This window comes from Ochotona princeps, chromosome 3 (assembly GCF_030435755.1).
Source record: "Ochotona princeps isolate mOchPri1 chromosome 3, mOchPri1.hap1, whole genome shotgun sequence".
NCBI classification, from domain to species: Eukaryota; Metazoa; Chordata; class Mammalia; order Lagomorpha; family Ochotonidae; genus Ochotona; species Ochotona princeps.
In genome coordinates this window covers 107,149,889-107,165,041 of record NC_080834.1, presented here as the reverse complement: position 1 = coordinate 107,165,041, position 15,153 = coordinate 107,149,889, and the positions used below count along the sequence as shown (strand labels likewise).

The following is a 15,153-nucleotide window of genomic DNA, read 5'->3' as shown; positions in this document are numbered from 1 at the left end:
TATTTTGAGGTCTCACTGGGGATGCATCTTTTGAACATCTGTTCATAGAAACTCAAGATTAAAAAAAAAATTAAATAATTGAAGCCAATGCCGTGGAAAGTTGACGTTCATTCCGCCAAGATTTTTAGACCCAAACAATCTAACACTTTCATCAACGATCTTCAAGGAGGTCCACTCTTACGCCTTCTAACCCAGGTTGCCTCAGAGAAGACACGGTTCCTTTCAGTCGTCAGCAGCTTCCCACGTATTTTAGGGAATGAAACGCCATCTGCGCGGCGTAATCCCGGCAAGGCCATTGTCACGAGTCCCCTGGAGGTGCAGGGTGGGGAAGGGGCCTCTTCCACTTTCTTCCAGAATAGGAGGGAGCGCCGGGGAAGGGTGGAACCGGTTCGCAGCGCGGGCGGGCCGGCGGCCATCCCGAGGACTGGAATCACCCGGGGCGCGCCACGGGGGCCTCCCCGCGGCCTGCAGCGGCCCTGGGCGGCGCAGCGAGGCCGGCGGGGGACGCGGGCCTCCGGGCCACCCCCGGCGCTGCAGGCCGGTGGTCCTTCCCGAGCCGCGGGCCCCCGAGGCCGGACGGTCCGGTCCCCTGCCCCCACCTCACCCCGTCACCTCCCCGCCCTTTCGGCGGTCCCTTGAGGTGCGCGGCGCGCAGGCGCGGAACGGGCCCGCGAGTGCGGCGGCGGAGCTGGGGCCTGGCGGACAGGGCCAAGGGTGCGCTCGAGGTCGAGGGGCTGGCCAGGCCGGGCGCTCTGCGGCTCGAGGGCCCCGGACCCGCCGCCCGCCACCGTGCGCCCGCGGGGAGGGCCGCGCCGCCCGCTCGGAGCTGCGCCTGGACCGGCCCGGCGGGCCCGCGGGCACTGGTGAGTGTGAGGGAGGAGCGGGTGGACCCGGCGCCTGAGCGCTGCAGGGGAGCCGGGGCGTGCGGGCGTATCTGCCCGGTGGAGGACGACAGGAAAGGCCGGATGCTTGTTTGAAACTGAAATCCTGGCTTCGTTTTCTGGAGAGAGGGCTTCCCCTCCCCCACCCCACCCCAAGGCAGTTGCAGGCCCACTGCGGGACGCCTGGGCCCCGAACTCGCGTTGGCGCCCTGCTGCTGTTCTCCTTAGAGTCCCCTCTGGGCTCAGGTCCTAGGAGCCCTCTCAGCACCGGACACACCGGGGTCATCGGCCCCGGGGGGACAGGTGCGTGGCCCCGGGTTGGAGGCGACTACACGGGGTGGCTCCTTGCCTGCTGGTCGGAGGGCAGCAGTGTCCGGGCCTCTGGGCTTCGGCCACCCATGGGTGCCACGCTGGCTACCCGGCCCCCTCTGGCTTTGTGGCTCTCCCGCTGCCCTCCGCCGGCCCTGCCACCAGAGGCTCCTGGCGGTAGCTTTTTAAGCCGAGTTTGGTTTTGCTTTTAAGTAGGTCTTAGGGACCCGAGTTGAAACAGTTCATCTCTGCAAAGATAAAAATTTGTGCCAGCCTGAGAAGTAACTGCTTGAACGCTGGATCAGATAGTTCAGTGAAGATCGCCTCGACTTCAAGCTCTCATGCAACCTGTCTGTACGTGTGTGTTGCATTGTTTTTTAAAATCTGGAAAGTGCATATTTTTATGAGGCTGAAAAGAAAACTTTGGCCTTGTTAAAACTCCTTTAGAATGTAGCTTTTTGAAGTAATGGCTTATTATGCAATTTAGGAAGAAAGACCACGTTGCCTGAAAGGCCTATAAAAGATTGAGCGATTTAATATACTCCAGCTATTATGTGTGTTGTGTTTTGAATATAGGTATTTTCGGTTTAGAAAAAAGAAAATTACCTGGACAGCTGAACGTGTGTGTTTGGGGCCATGACTAGTGGTTGGCTCAGTAGTAAATATGTGAAACCTTAAATAAAAATGACAGATGGGGAAAAGCTGATATATGTATATTATTTTGTTGGGCTTTTTTACATACATATATCATATGAAAAGTTTCGTATGGCATGATGCCAGTTAACTTAGCACAGGAAAAAGCCTAGATAATATACAACAAAATACTATGATTTCCATGTGGGGCACTTTTTAATCTTCTGATTTTCCTGCAGTAGAATGTTCTGTTTAGTGTGTATGAGTAAAATGCCAAACTTCTTCATCAAGGTGATTATGCATAGAAAGACATGTAAAAAAGGTGAAAAGTGGTTAGCAATTTTGGTCTTTTTTTTTTTTTTTTAAGATTTATTTTTTTATTGGAAAGGCAGATACACAGAGGAGGAGGAGAGACAGGAAGATATTTCATCCACTGGTTCACTGCCCAAGCAGCCGCAACAGCTGGAGCTGCGCCAATCCGAAGCCAGGAGCCAGGAGCTCTTTAACCACTACGCTATCACGCCAGGCCCAGCAATTTTGATCTTGAAGCTGAATCTTACCACTGTGCAGGAGGGAGATGAATGAGCATCCTCTCAGTGAGCTGAACCCCTTCTCATCAGTGGTCCCGCCTATCACTTGACAGTTTGAATCCTGGCTGACTTGCAACATTGGTTTTATTGCCATGCGTACTTTCCTTTTCTTTTTCATGCAGGTTCTTCACTTAATTTAGTTGTTTATCTAAGACTGGTTTGTTATTTGAAAAGAAAGTTAGAGGGAGAGACAGAGATCTTCCATCTGCCAGTCTGCTTTCCAGATGGCTTGAACAGCTAGGACTGGGCCAAGCTGAAGACAGGAGCCTGGAATTGCTGACAGGGGCCCAAGCACTTGGACCGTCTTTCACTGCTTTCCCAGGTATATTAGCAGAGAGCTGCATCGGCAGTGGAGCAGCCGGGTCTGGCCCCCACTCACGAAGGATTGCTGGCTCTGTACTTACTGGTTTTGCTAGCTGTACCACAGTGCTTGTTCTTGTTTTCTTGTTTTTTTTTATTTTTTTTTTTTATTTTTGTTATTTGATACACAGAGTTAGAGGAGACAGAGAGAGAAATCTTCATATCCTGTGGCTTGCTCCGCATGTGGCCACAACCACCAAGGCTGGGCCAGGAGTTTTCCCAGGACTCCCACATGATGACAGAGGCCCAGGGACTTGGTCCTTTCCCCCTGCTTTCCCAGTCTCTTCAGCAGGGAGCTGGATTGGAAGTGGAGCAGCTGGGACCCCAACTGGCAGCCACGTGGGGTAGCACTCCCGAAGGCCCTGACTTACCCCACTATGTGCTGACCTCTTCTTCATACTTCTAATATGGTTTGAATATGAGGTGTAAAGTTTTTTGGCTGTTCTTAGAAATTCTGGAAGGATACAATGAAGTATTAGGAGTCTTGGAATTTTACTGAAGATCACAACAGCTTCTCATTTATTATTTCTTTTTAATGCAAGGTTGACGTGGTTACTAAAAGAATGCTATTTATCTTAGCAGGTGAGGCATTCATTTTACATTTCATAACATCTCTGTGAATTTCATGGTTGTCAGTTTCTTCAGGCGATTCTCTCACCAGTTTGTGACGATGTGAGAACTGGAAGCAGAATGGAGCTTGCTGCTGGTGGTGCTTAGCAGTGAAGATTCACGCATGTGCGGTGCCCGCGACTCAGAAGGGCACGGATCTCCGTCTCTGGGCCTGCCACCTTGCTGACTTTGATTTCGCTGAGTCTGTTTCCTCAGCAGTAAAAATGAGGTGGGTTTGGTGGTGGTGCCTTTGTGTCCCCCATGGGATGTTGTGAGGATGCAATAGAAGATTTTTTTTTAACAGAAACAGTCTTACTGCCATATGATCACATCACAGGCGCCCGTACCTCAGATGCTTTACTTCTAGAAATGAGGTCTGAGTGTTCTAGCTCTGTCCGTCGCACTTGGCGGTGAGAGAAGCACTGTGTGCGGCTTGTTGCTCACGTTGTTTACGTGCCTGGTGCTGCAGTGGGCAAAGCGGCCGTCTGAGGCGGAGGAGGGCCTGCTGAATCTGACGGTTAGCCTGTGTTGGAATTGAGGTGATCATTTCATCTCCCCACTTGCATCCCAAGCTAGGCTGAAAGGGATTGCAAGCCTGCGCTTTAAAATAAGTTAGACTCTGCTTAGTTCCCAACTCAAAGTTGAGTATCCAACTTTGACTTGACCTTACCATGCCTCAGATTCTTATCAATAATAACGAATTCATTTCAAGAGGGTGATTTTGATACTGTAGGATTAAATGACATAAAGCATGTTTAGGCCTGGTAGGTAATAGGTGTTATTATTAAATCTCTGAGAACCTTAAGTGTGAAGTCTGAGACTTAATATCGACCCTCTGGTACCTTTCCATTCCTATAACAGATATTAGAATAAACTATGCGGATTTATATTCCAGTTCTGGTGTCAAGATTTAACTTTAGAAGGTGAATTTGATTTCCAAAAAAAATTAGAAAAGTATAAATGCAGTCACGCAGTTACGGATGTGTACAACTTTTGGTAGTTAGTACAGAATACTGAAGAGAACAGTAAGCCTGAATTCCCGTTCTGTAACTGCAGTGGGACCAGTGTGTCACTGAGTCTTGGAACTGGGGCACAGTATGCTTGTGTGACTTCTGTATGCTTTACTTACAGGCGTCTTTTACCATCTGAGGAAACTTCCCTGTGATTCATTTTATTTTTTTCTCACTACAAAATTAAAGAATTATACCAAGTAAGTAAAATGTAGTGAAGTTAAATTTGTAGGATCATAGGTTTTAATCATACATGCTGACCATACCTGTTCTGTTCTTAGCAGAATACTGAATGTGACTATGTAAAAAGGATTTTGTTTCAGTAAATTGCTTAGATTCTGAGATGCTCTGTATTTTTTTCTATTTTTCTTCTTTTTTAAAAAATTTATTTATTTTTACTGGAAAGTCAGATATACAGAGAGGAGGAGAGACAAAGAGGAGGATCTTCCATCCAATGATTCACTCCCCAAGTGACTGCAAAGGCCAGAGCTGCACCAATCCGAAGCCAGGAGCCAGGAGCTTCTTCCAGTGCAGATTCCCAAGGCTTTGGGCCATCCTTGTGCTTTCTCAGGCCACAAGCAGGGAGCTGGATGGGAAGCAGGGCCGCCTGGATTAGAACCGGCACCCATATGGGATCCTGGTGTATGTAAGGGAAGGACTTTAGCCACCGCACTGGACCCCATAAGTTTTTTCGAGATACTCTGTATTAACACTATTTCTTGTGAAAGCTGGAAAGCCAATACACATTTGTGCCAGGTTTTTGTTTGTTTTGTTTTGGTTTTAAGGAAATGTAGCTCTCTTAAGCTTGAAGCCTATATGAGGGACCAGCACATTAACCTAGTGGCTAAAGTCCTTGCCTTGCATGCACCCCAGCTCCCTGCTTGTGGCCTGGAAAAAGAGTGGAGATGGCGTAAAGCCTTGGGACCTTGCACCTGTGTGGGAGACCCAGAGGAAGCTCCTTGCTACGGATTGGCTCAGCTCCGGCTGTTGCGGCCACTTGGGGAGTAAACTAGCAGATGGAAGATCTTCCTTTCTGTCTCTCCTCCTCCTCTGTAAGTCTGACTTTCAAATAAAAGATAATATCTTTGAAAAAAAAAGAAATCTATTTGGAAGGCACAGTTACAGAGAAAGAGGGAGAAAATGTATTCAGTGTATTTCTGTGCTACTTTACTCCCCAGATAGCTGTAAGCCAAGAGATGGAAAAACTCCATCCACATCTCCCATGGGGGTGGCTGCGAGCACCTAGGCTGTCTTCTGCTGCTTTCCAAGGCACTTTGGGGAACTGGATTAGAATTAGAACATCTAGGCCATGTGTGGTAGCCTAGCAGCTAAAGTCTTCACCTTGCATGCACCAGGATCCCATATGGGTACCTGTTCTTATCCCAGTGACCCCGCTTCCCATCCAGCTCCCTGCTTGTGGCCTGGGAAAGCAGTCGAGGATGGCCCAAAGCCTTGGGACCCTGCACCCACATGGGAGACCTGGAGGAGGCTCCTGACTTCAGTTTAGCACAGCTCTGGCCGTTGCAGCCGTTTGGGGAGTGAATCAACAGACAGAAGATCTTTCCTCTCTGTCTCTCCTCTTCTCTGTATATCTGACTTTCCAATAAATAAATAATAAAAAAATAAAAATAAATAAATCTTAAAAAAGGAATTAGAACAGCTGGGACACTCGTCTCAGAGAGCTCAACCTGCTACACTGTAAGTCAGCCCCTATATGATTCATATTAATATTGTGGCATAGGCACATGAAGGGCCGGTTATGGTGGTCTAGCAGCTAAAGTCCTCGCCTTGAACGCAGCAGGATCCCATATTTGTACCGGTTCTAATCCCGGCAGCTCCACTTCCCATCCAGCTCCCTGCTGGTGGCCTGGTATAGCAGTCGAGGACGGCCCAAAGCTTTGGGACCCTACACCCACACGGGAGACCCAGAAAAACTCCTGGCTCCTGACTTTGGATCAGCGCAGCACTGACCGTTGCGGTCACTTGGGGAGTGAACCATCGGACGGAAGATAATCCTCTGTGTCTCTCCTCTTCTCTTTATATATCTGACTTTGCAATAAAAATAAATAAATCTTTAAAAAATGATTTAAGTATAAAGTTTATTGTTATTTGGAATTACCTGGCTCTCTTGATTCTGTCAGCATTGAAGCCCAAGCAGAGCAGGGAGGAGTCCGACCCTGCCGGTCTTTCCCAGGGCCCATGGCAGGTTACAGTATTTCATCACAATGACAGCCCCAGGCTTCTAACATTCATGTTTTTCCAAATGAAAAGTATTTTTGGAGTGTATCAAAAATGAAGGGCAAAGAGTTTCTCAATCTTATTAAAGAATAGTCACTGTTCTGTCTTTAAACCTGACTGGGAAAATAATTCAAAATTAGACAGAGGCTTTGTTTGACATTACTCTCAGGAAGTAATTTTTTTTTTAAGATTTATTTTTATTGGAAAAGCAGGTTTACAGAAAGAAGGAGAGACAAAGAGAAAGGTCTTACATTCACCGGTCCACTGTGCAAGTGGCCACCACAGCCAGAGTTGCTGATTCGAAGTCAGGAAGCAGGAACTTCTTCCTGGTCTCCCACGCGGGTGCAGGGTCCCAAGGCTTTGAGCCATCTTCCACTGCTTCCCCAGGCCACAAGCAGGGAGCTGGATGGGAAGTGGAGCAGCCACGACACTAACCGGCACCCAGATGGGATCCCAGAGCATGCAAGGCAGGGATTTTGCCATGAGGCTATTGCACCAGGCCCATAAAGTAGATTGTCATATGATACATTTCCTGTTGGTTAGAAATGATTTTTTTTAAAGATTTGTTTTGATTGGAAGGACAGATATATACAGAGAGGAGGAGAGACAGAGAGGAAGATCTTCTGTCCGATGATTCACTCCCCAAGTGACCACAATGGCCGGTGCTGCGCTGATCCAAAATCAGAAGCCAGTTCTTCTGGGTCTCTGCGGCGAACACCGAGCCCGGTCACTCAACAAACGCCAGGAGTATGCTTGCAATCAGACGTTTATTCAAGCGAGCACACATTGAATAGGATGAGGGAAGCCACTGAAAGCGCTTTCTTAGCTTATCTGTCGTGGAAGCCTGCTGGGCGTTGGCTCAGGTCTGGTGGGAGCCTGCTAGCTTCTGTGAAGCCCAAGAGGTTGGCTCCGATCTGGTGGGAGCTGGTTGGCTTCTGTGAAGGCCCAACAGGTTGGCTCCGGTTTGGTGGGAGCCTGTTGGCTTCAGCTGACTGGGACCAAAGCATGGGTTTATATACAATTCAGGGGGTCAAGCCATTAGTTGTTTACAATGGTTTTGGTTGGTTATTACTTGTTTACAAAGTATTTCCATTGGTTACTTTCACTTTCACAAACATGTTTACTTATTTTTGATTGGTTATAACTTATCTATTGGTAACACTCTTTGCTTTTTCTTAATTCTGCAAAACATGTTTTTTACATATTTGTCAAAACATATTTTTCTTCTTTTATTGTTTTTACTAGAACTTGTTTTTTTTAACATGTTTATTTGCATTAGAGCTTCTTGACAGGAGTGATATGAGAGGTGACTCCACTTTACCAGTAGTCTAGGAAGATGGAGTCACTTCTGTTCAAAAGTTCCAATATACGCACTATATCCATTAGTAAGTCACAGCATAGTTTACATAAAAGGTCTAGTAGCTATTTCTAGATCATCAATCTCAGATAAACATATAGTAATATTAAGAATACAATTAAGATTATTGATAATATTACTACCCATATTTCCCATGCATTCATTTTTATCTATACCCATTCAGGTATGTACTAAGGGAGCAGTGTAGATGTAGATGGGAGTAAGTAAACACTTATAATCAGACTGTTCCTATCAGTCTCCCACGCGGGTGCAGGGTCCCAAAGCTTTGGGCTGTCCTCGACTGCTTTCCCAGGCCACAAGCAGGGAGTCGGATGGGAAGTGGAGCTGCCTGGATTAGAACCGGCGCCCATATGGGATCCCAGCGCATTCAAGGTGAGGACTTTAGCTGATGGCCACGCTGCTGGGCCCAGAAATGATTTTTTTATAACTTGTAACAGTTGCTGTTTATGACTTTTTTTTTTAGATCGAAAAGATATGAATGAGTATCCTAAAAAAAGAAAAAGGAAGACTTTACACCCGTCTCGTTATTCAGGTTAGTACATACCTGAGTTATTTTAAAGTTGTGGAATCCATCTACTTTCTCATGAATTGGATGATCAAATAAGACTTAATATCTGGCTCACTGTTTAGGTGAGAGATCACCTTAAATAAATTTTCCTGAATAGGTCATTCTCACTGTCCTTGTGCTACGCTCACATCAGAAATTTACAGATACTATTTTATTTTAAAATGAAAAAAAAAAATTCTAAGAGATAGTCAGACAGCAGGAAAGAGGTCTTTCATTTCCTGATTCATAACTTCAACGCCCAAAACTGCTGGGGGCCGGCAAGGCCAGAGCTGGAAGGTGGGGACTCACTCTGTATCTCCCTCCTCGAAGCAAGGACCCAAGTCCTTGAGCCATCACCGCTGCCTCGCAGCATGTGCGTTAGCAAGCAGCTGCAATTTGAACCCAAGCACTGTGATTTGGGGTGTGAGTATCCTACATGATATCTTAACTCAGGTACCAAACATCCTCCTTCAAACATTATTTTACATGACCCTTACAACTTTGTGGCTTATCGGTATTTGAAGTTAGATAGTCAATGTTATTTTCTTTTTGTGAAAATGATAAACTTGTTTCATTTTGAGATGTTTAGTTTTTGGAGTCCTAGAGGGAGCTGGAGATAGAGCAAGCTCCTTTGCTAGTTTACTCCCCAAATACCTGCACTGGCCAGACTGAGCCAGACAGGAGCTGGGAGCTAGGAACTCAGTCTGGGTCTCCCACGCAGGTGGCAGGGACTCAGCCGCGGGAACCGTCACTTGTGGCTTCCCAGAGTCCATAGCAGCAGGAAGCTAGCATCGAGCAGAGGGAGAACTGGGACTCGGGCACACCGTGAGGGGCAGCAGGCATCTGAACTGGCTTCCTAAGCGCTAATGCAAATGCCCACCTCCAAGGCTCCTTTTTTATGTAGACAGATTCACAGGCTGTGCTTAAGATAGTTTGCATCATTGGGGAAGGTGGGGAGCAGATGAGACTCTGTCCTCTATTATTTTCAGAAATGTGAGCTCTGTTTTTTGTGACTGAGATTGGCTCTGTTGTCTTAGTACTATGAGAGAAGTGCTTTGTTGATCCTCCGTAATGCCGCTTGTGTACACATACTTAGACAGTCTGCAGCACACGTGTTAGCCTCCCAACCTACGTGGTATTTACATCTAAGGAGATAAAACCTGGTCCACTGCTTTCTGATCCTTCCTAGGCAAGATTGAACATGACTAGTTGGACTTGAATCCTGTGCGTTATGCTTTCCCCACACTTAGGCTTGTCTTCTGGTAACTCACTGTGTGCAGTTAACACAGAGTTTATCACAGATTTTGTGAAATCCTGATTACAAGATAAGTGTATCCTTGTATATTTTAAGTTAATTTTTTTTTAACTCTCTTTTTATTGGAAAGGCAGATTTACAGAGAAAGGAGAGACAGAAAAACAGTTTCCATTCACAGTTCACTCCACAAATGGCCGCAATGGCCAGAGCTAAGCCAATCCAAAACCAGGAGCCAGGAGCTTCTTCTGGGTCTCCCGCAAGGGTGCAGGGTCCCAAGGCTCTGAGCCATCCTGTAGTACTTTTCCAGGCTGCAGGCAGGGAGATAGATGAGAACTGCAGCTGCCAATACACGAGCCAGTGTCCATATGGGATGCCAGTGCTTAGAGGTGGAGGATTAGCCAGTTGGGCCATTGTGCCAGCCTCTCAGTTACATTTTAAAGTGTGTGAGTGGTCCTTTGAAAATTTGTGTATGTCAGATAAAGGGATAACTTACTGATTGTGAATATGTTTATTGTACTTGAATTTTTTTCTTTTCATTTTGGTTTATGCTCAGATTCCTCTGGAATAAGCCGAATTGCAGATGGATTCAATGGGATTTTTTCTGATCATTGTTACAGTGTCTGTTCTATGAGACAGCCAGACATAAAGTGTTTTGACAACAAAGGTATATTTCACATTCTCAAAAATATTTTTCTTAAACTATTTTGTATTTTTCCCTGTGTGAATATATGGTTGAAATGTGATTGATGATTTCAAAACAGACAACTGTTTATATATAAGAAATCATTTTAATTTTTAGCATTTCAGATAAATAAATTTTAAAGTACACTCTCCTCCTAAATATATGTTAGTTGCGTCAGACTTGGTGGCACAGCAGGAGTGATGCGGCCCAGGGAGGCTCTGTGGCTAAAGGAGCAGGACGGTGTGAAAGCATGGCTGTTCTCAGCCGGCAGGAGGCAGAGAACTCAGTGGCGCCTCCCGCAGGTGCCTCTTCAGCATTAGATGAATGAAAACTAGTGTTCAACTCCTGTCTTCCTCTGCAATCACTGGTACTCCCTGTCCCCTCAACTCCTCCTAGAAGCACAGAACATAAGGAAACATGAAAACTAGAGGGTCAAAGTTCTTGGGATGAACTCATGTTTAGTTTATGGAAGATATTGCACACACACATTTTTTTTTCTGTTAGGAAAGAGCCTGAAAGAAGAATATACTAGTAGCAGTGAGCACATTTTGTGCCCAGATCTTGGTTTGTAATACAGTTCTTGCTTACAATGAACTATAGCTCCTCAAGGAAAGAACTTATTGTAGATCTGGGGCAGAAAATACAGGACAGTCTTACAGTGCTGGAAAGTAGGGATTTGCTCAGGTATACACACACACACACTCACAAACTTGTTATGTTGGAGGAACCCATGACCTAACTGCAGCAGCTCCCAATTACTAAAGCTGGAATAAGGTGAGGAAAAAAGATAAGATAAATTTCTTCTAATATAACAATTGAATAATAAACAAGAGGGGAGAGGTATATTAAAGAATAATTCCAAATTGTTTACATGGATACTCTGAGGTGGAACATAACTCTCTACTCCTTAATTGTGGCCTGAACATAAAGATTTCCTTCTCAAAAGTGGAGTAGGGAAAATGAAGACACCAAGTATGGACTTAACAACAATGATATGTTAGTATTGGTCATTATAGTGTTGACTTATAAAGATCTTGTGTCCTGCTTCACTACCCAAATGGCTGCAGCAGTTCAGACTGGGCTGACTGAAGGCAGAACTGGACTGGATCTCCCATGTAGGTGGCAGAGGCTGTCTCCCAGCATGCGTTAACAGAAGGCTGGATCAGAAGTGGAGCACCCAGAACGTAAACTGTCACTGTTAGAGGATGCTGGTATTCCAACTACTGGAAAACCTGCAGTAACACAGTGTCTACCCAAGCTCAGTAACTGATAAACGTCACATTCCTAGGGAACTTCAGAAAGAATATTCTAGTCCATTTGGGCACAAAAGCAAGCACAGTTGGTTATTTGGGCCGATTTTCTGTGTTTGAAGCTTATAGCTAATGTCTGTGTTCATGGCTAAATCTTAGTCCTTTGTTCCTAGTGTAATTCAAACTTATAATAACTAATACTTCATTTAATAGAAGTGTTTTTCAAAATCCCTTTTTACAGATGATGATTCTGATACGGAGACATCAAATGAATTGCCAAAATTTACAGATGGAATCAAGGCCAGAAGCAGAAGTCAAAACTACCTGGTTCCCAGTCCTGTACTTAGAATTCTAGACCACACTGGCTTCCCTACAGGTTAGCAAGAGTATCAGCATTGGTGTGTCAGTAAATGAACGAAACCCTGCTTATTGTATTTATCCAATGGGCCTTCCTTAGTATTAGCAATATGATAATGGGCTTGCTTTTGTTTCTCAGAGAAATCTGCTGACGTAGAAATTTGCGATGAAGAATGTGACTCGCCTGAATCAGTTAGCCAGCAGCCTCGGGAAGAGAGTCCCATAGAAGTGCACACAGCTGAAGATGTCCCGATTGCTGTAGAAGTCCATGCAATTTCTGAGGATTACGATATAGACACCGAAAACAATTCCTCCGAGAGTCTCCAAGACCAAACCGATGAAGAGCCACCAGCCAAGCTTTGTAAAATTCTTGACAAGAGCCAAGCTTTGAATGTGCCTGCCCAGCAAAAATGGCCTTTACTAAGAGCCAACAGCAGTGGCCTCTATAAATGTGAGCTCTGTGAGTTCAACAGCAAGTATTTTTCTGATTTAAAGCAGCATATGATCCTGAAACATAAACGTACTGATTCAAATGTGTGTCGGGTATGCAAAGAAAGTTTCTCGAGCAACATGCTTCTGATTGAACATGCGAAACTCCATGAAGAAGACCCCTACATCTGTAAATACTGTGATTATAAGACAGTGATTTTTGAAAACCTCAGCCAACATATTGCAGACACCCATTTCAGTGATCACCTCTATTGGTGCGAGCAGTGTGATGTTCAGTTCTCCTCCAGCAGTGAGCTCTACCTGCACTTCCAGGAGCACAGCTGTGACGAGCAGTATTTATGTCAGTTCTGTGAACACGAAACGAATGATCCTGAGGACTTACATAGCCACGTGGTGAATGAACATGCCTGTAAGCTGATAGAGCTGAGTGACAAGTACAACAATGGAGAACACGGACAGTACAGCCTCTTAAGCAAAATTACTTTTGACAAATGTAAAAACTTCTTTGTATGTCAAGTATGTGGCTTTCGGAGTAGACTTCACACAAATGTTAACAGGCATGTCGCTATTGAACATACTAAAATATTTCCCCATGTTTGTGATGACTGTGGGAAAGGCTTTTCAAGTATGCTAGAGTATTGCAAGCATCTAAATTCGCATTTGTCCGAAGGGATTTATCTATGTCAATATTGTGAATATTCAACAGGACAGATTGAAGATCTTAAAATTCACTTAGACTTCAAGCATTCTGCCGACTTGCCTCATAAATGTAGTGACTGCTTGATGAGGTTTGCAAATGAAAGGGAGTTAATAAGTCACCTTGCCATTCATGAGACAACCTAGTTTTTATTTTGATTTACATAACATTTTTGTAAAGTAATAAATTCAACTTTTTTGGAGATGTTAAAATGGATGATTTTAAACATGATAATGAGATTTGCCTTTAACAAACAGGTTTTAAAAAAATAAGTTTTTAATTGCCCTGTTTTTGGGGTATTGCTACATTAAATGTCCAATATATGACTGTACCTTATGTATGGCATTTTCAATTGTGTGGTAGCTGATAGTTTTAACCATTCTTGATAATATTCATCCAGTTTCTTGCGTGTGCTCTGATTTAATGAACTAGGGAAAAACAGATATGAAAGAAACTTAACTACAGTTTTCCTTCCTTAACAATAGGTGCTACTCACTGTTTTTAAAAGCTTAAGACAAGATCAGTTTTTTGTGTGTGAAATCATTGGATTATTGCGCTGCAGAAATAAAGAGTAACACAGTCTGTAATCCAGCCCGCTGATGTTCCCCTTCCTGTCAGTGATTGTGCCCTGAGCAGTCAGTGGGCTCTGAGCCTTCTCACAACACTAGCAGACTAGTTCTGCCTAAGGAAGAAAAGGTGACTGTCATGGTAACCTTCATCTTTTTTTTTTCAAGGCCGTATCTATGTGTTGAATAATTTATGATAGGGTTGGAGAGGACCTGGTAAGAATTTAGACAAGAAAAATGTGACCATTTCAAAATCACAGTGTTTTTCCATTCTATTTTCAGTTGTAAAGCTGTAAAGTCATACCCAAACTTCCAACATGAAATTCCACAAAATATTAATATACAGTTAAATCTGAGTATTGAGTTACTACCACGATGTACAAATTATTTTTGATAATGTTAAATTAACTTTAGCATCTGAATTAGTTTCCTGTGGCTATCAAACATTTCTGCAAACTGAGTTGTTTAAATAGCAAATATCTGTTTATGATCTTACCAGAAGTAAGATCTAGAGGCCAGAAGTTCAAGTCAAGATACTAGTAGATTAGGGCCCGGCGGCGTGGCCTAGCGGCTAAAAGTCCTTGCCTTGAAAGCCCCGGGATCCCATATGGGCGCCGGTTCTAATCCCGGCAGCTCCACTTCCCATCCGACTCCCTGCTTGTGGCCTGGGAAAGCAGTTGAAGACGGCCCAAAGCTTTGGGACCCTGCATCCGCGTAGGAGACCTGGAAGAGGTTCCAGGTCCCAGCATCGGATTGGCTTAGTACCGGCCGTTGCGGCTCACTTGGGGAGTGAAACATCGGATGGAAGATCTTCCTCTCTGTCTCTTCTCCTCTCTGTATATCCGGCTTTCCAATAATAATAAAATCTTTAAAAAAAAAAAAAAAGATACTAGTAGATTTGCTTCCTTCTGAGGGCTATAGGGAAAGAGGATCCATACCTGTTAGAAGACGACGCTGGATTAAGGCTCACCCTAATGACCTCATCTTAACTGCAATAGTCCTATCTCCAAATAGGGTCTCATTCTAAGGCATAGGGCTTTGACATATCAATTTGAGTAAACAATTCAACTGCAATTCAGTCACAGCTTCTGAAATAGCAGTATCAGGAACACAGTTATTTATATCATTGTCCTTGAATGTCACAAACATTGCTGCTAAAAATATTGTCCAGTTATTCTGTATAGTTGAAAACGACAATTTTCACCCAGTGGTGTTCCCCCTCGGGAACCATGGGTATTGTGTATGACATTTGCAGCTGTGATTCTCAGAATTCCTTGTTTATATCTCTGTCTGATGTGTATGCTTGTCCTGGAAACTCACTTTGTCTGATTTTAACATTTC

At 44.6% G+C, this 15,153-nt stretch overlaps 1 protein-coding gene across 1 annotated transcript; it reads left to right on the top strand.

Annotated features, from left to right (window-relative positions):
* Nucleotides 1-4,511: 4,511 nt before the first annotated feature.
* Nucleotides 4,512-13,598, top strand: ZNF639 (zinc finger protein 639). Its single transcript, XM_004591278.3, has 5 exons — nt 4,512-4,592; nt 8,472-8,540; nt 10,364-10,474; nt 11,984-12,118; nt 12,239-13,598. The coding sequence occupies exons 2-5, from the start codon at nt 8,483-8,485 to the stop codon at nt 13,390-13,392; spliced, it is 1,458 nt and encodes a 485-aa protein (XP_004591335.2). The 5' UTR covers nt 4,512-4,592; nt 8,472-8,482; the 3' UTR covers nt 13,393-13,598.
* The last annotated feature ends 1,555 nt before the right edge of the window (nt 13,599-15,153 follow it).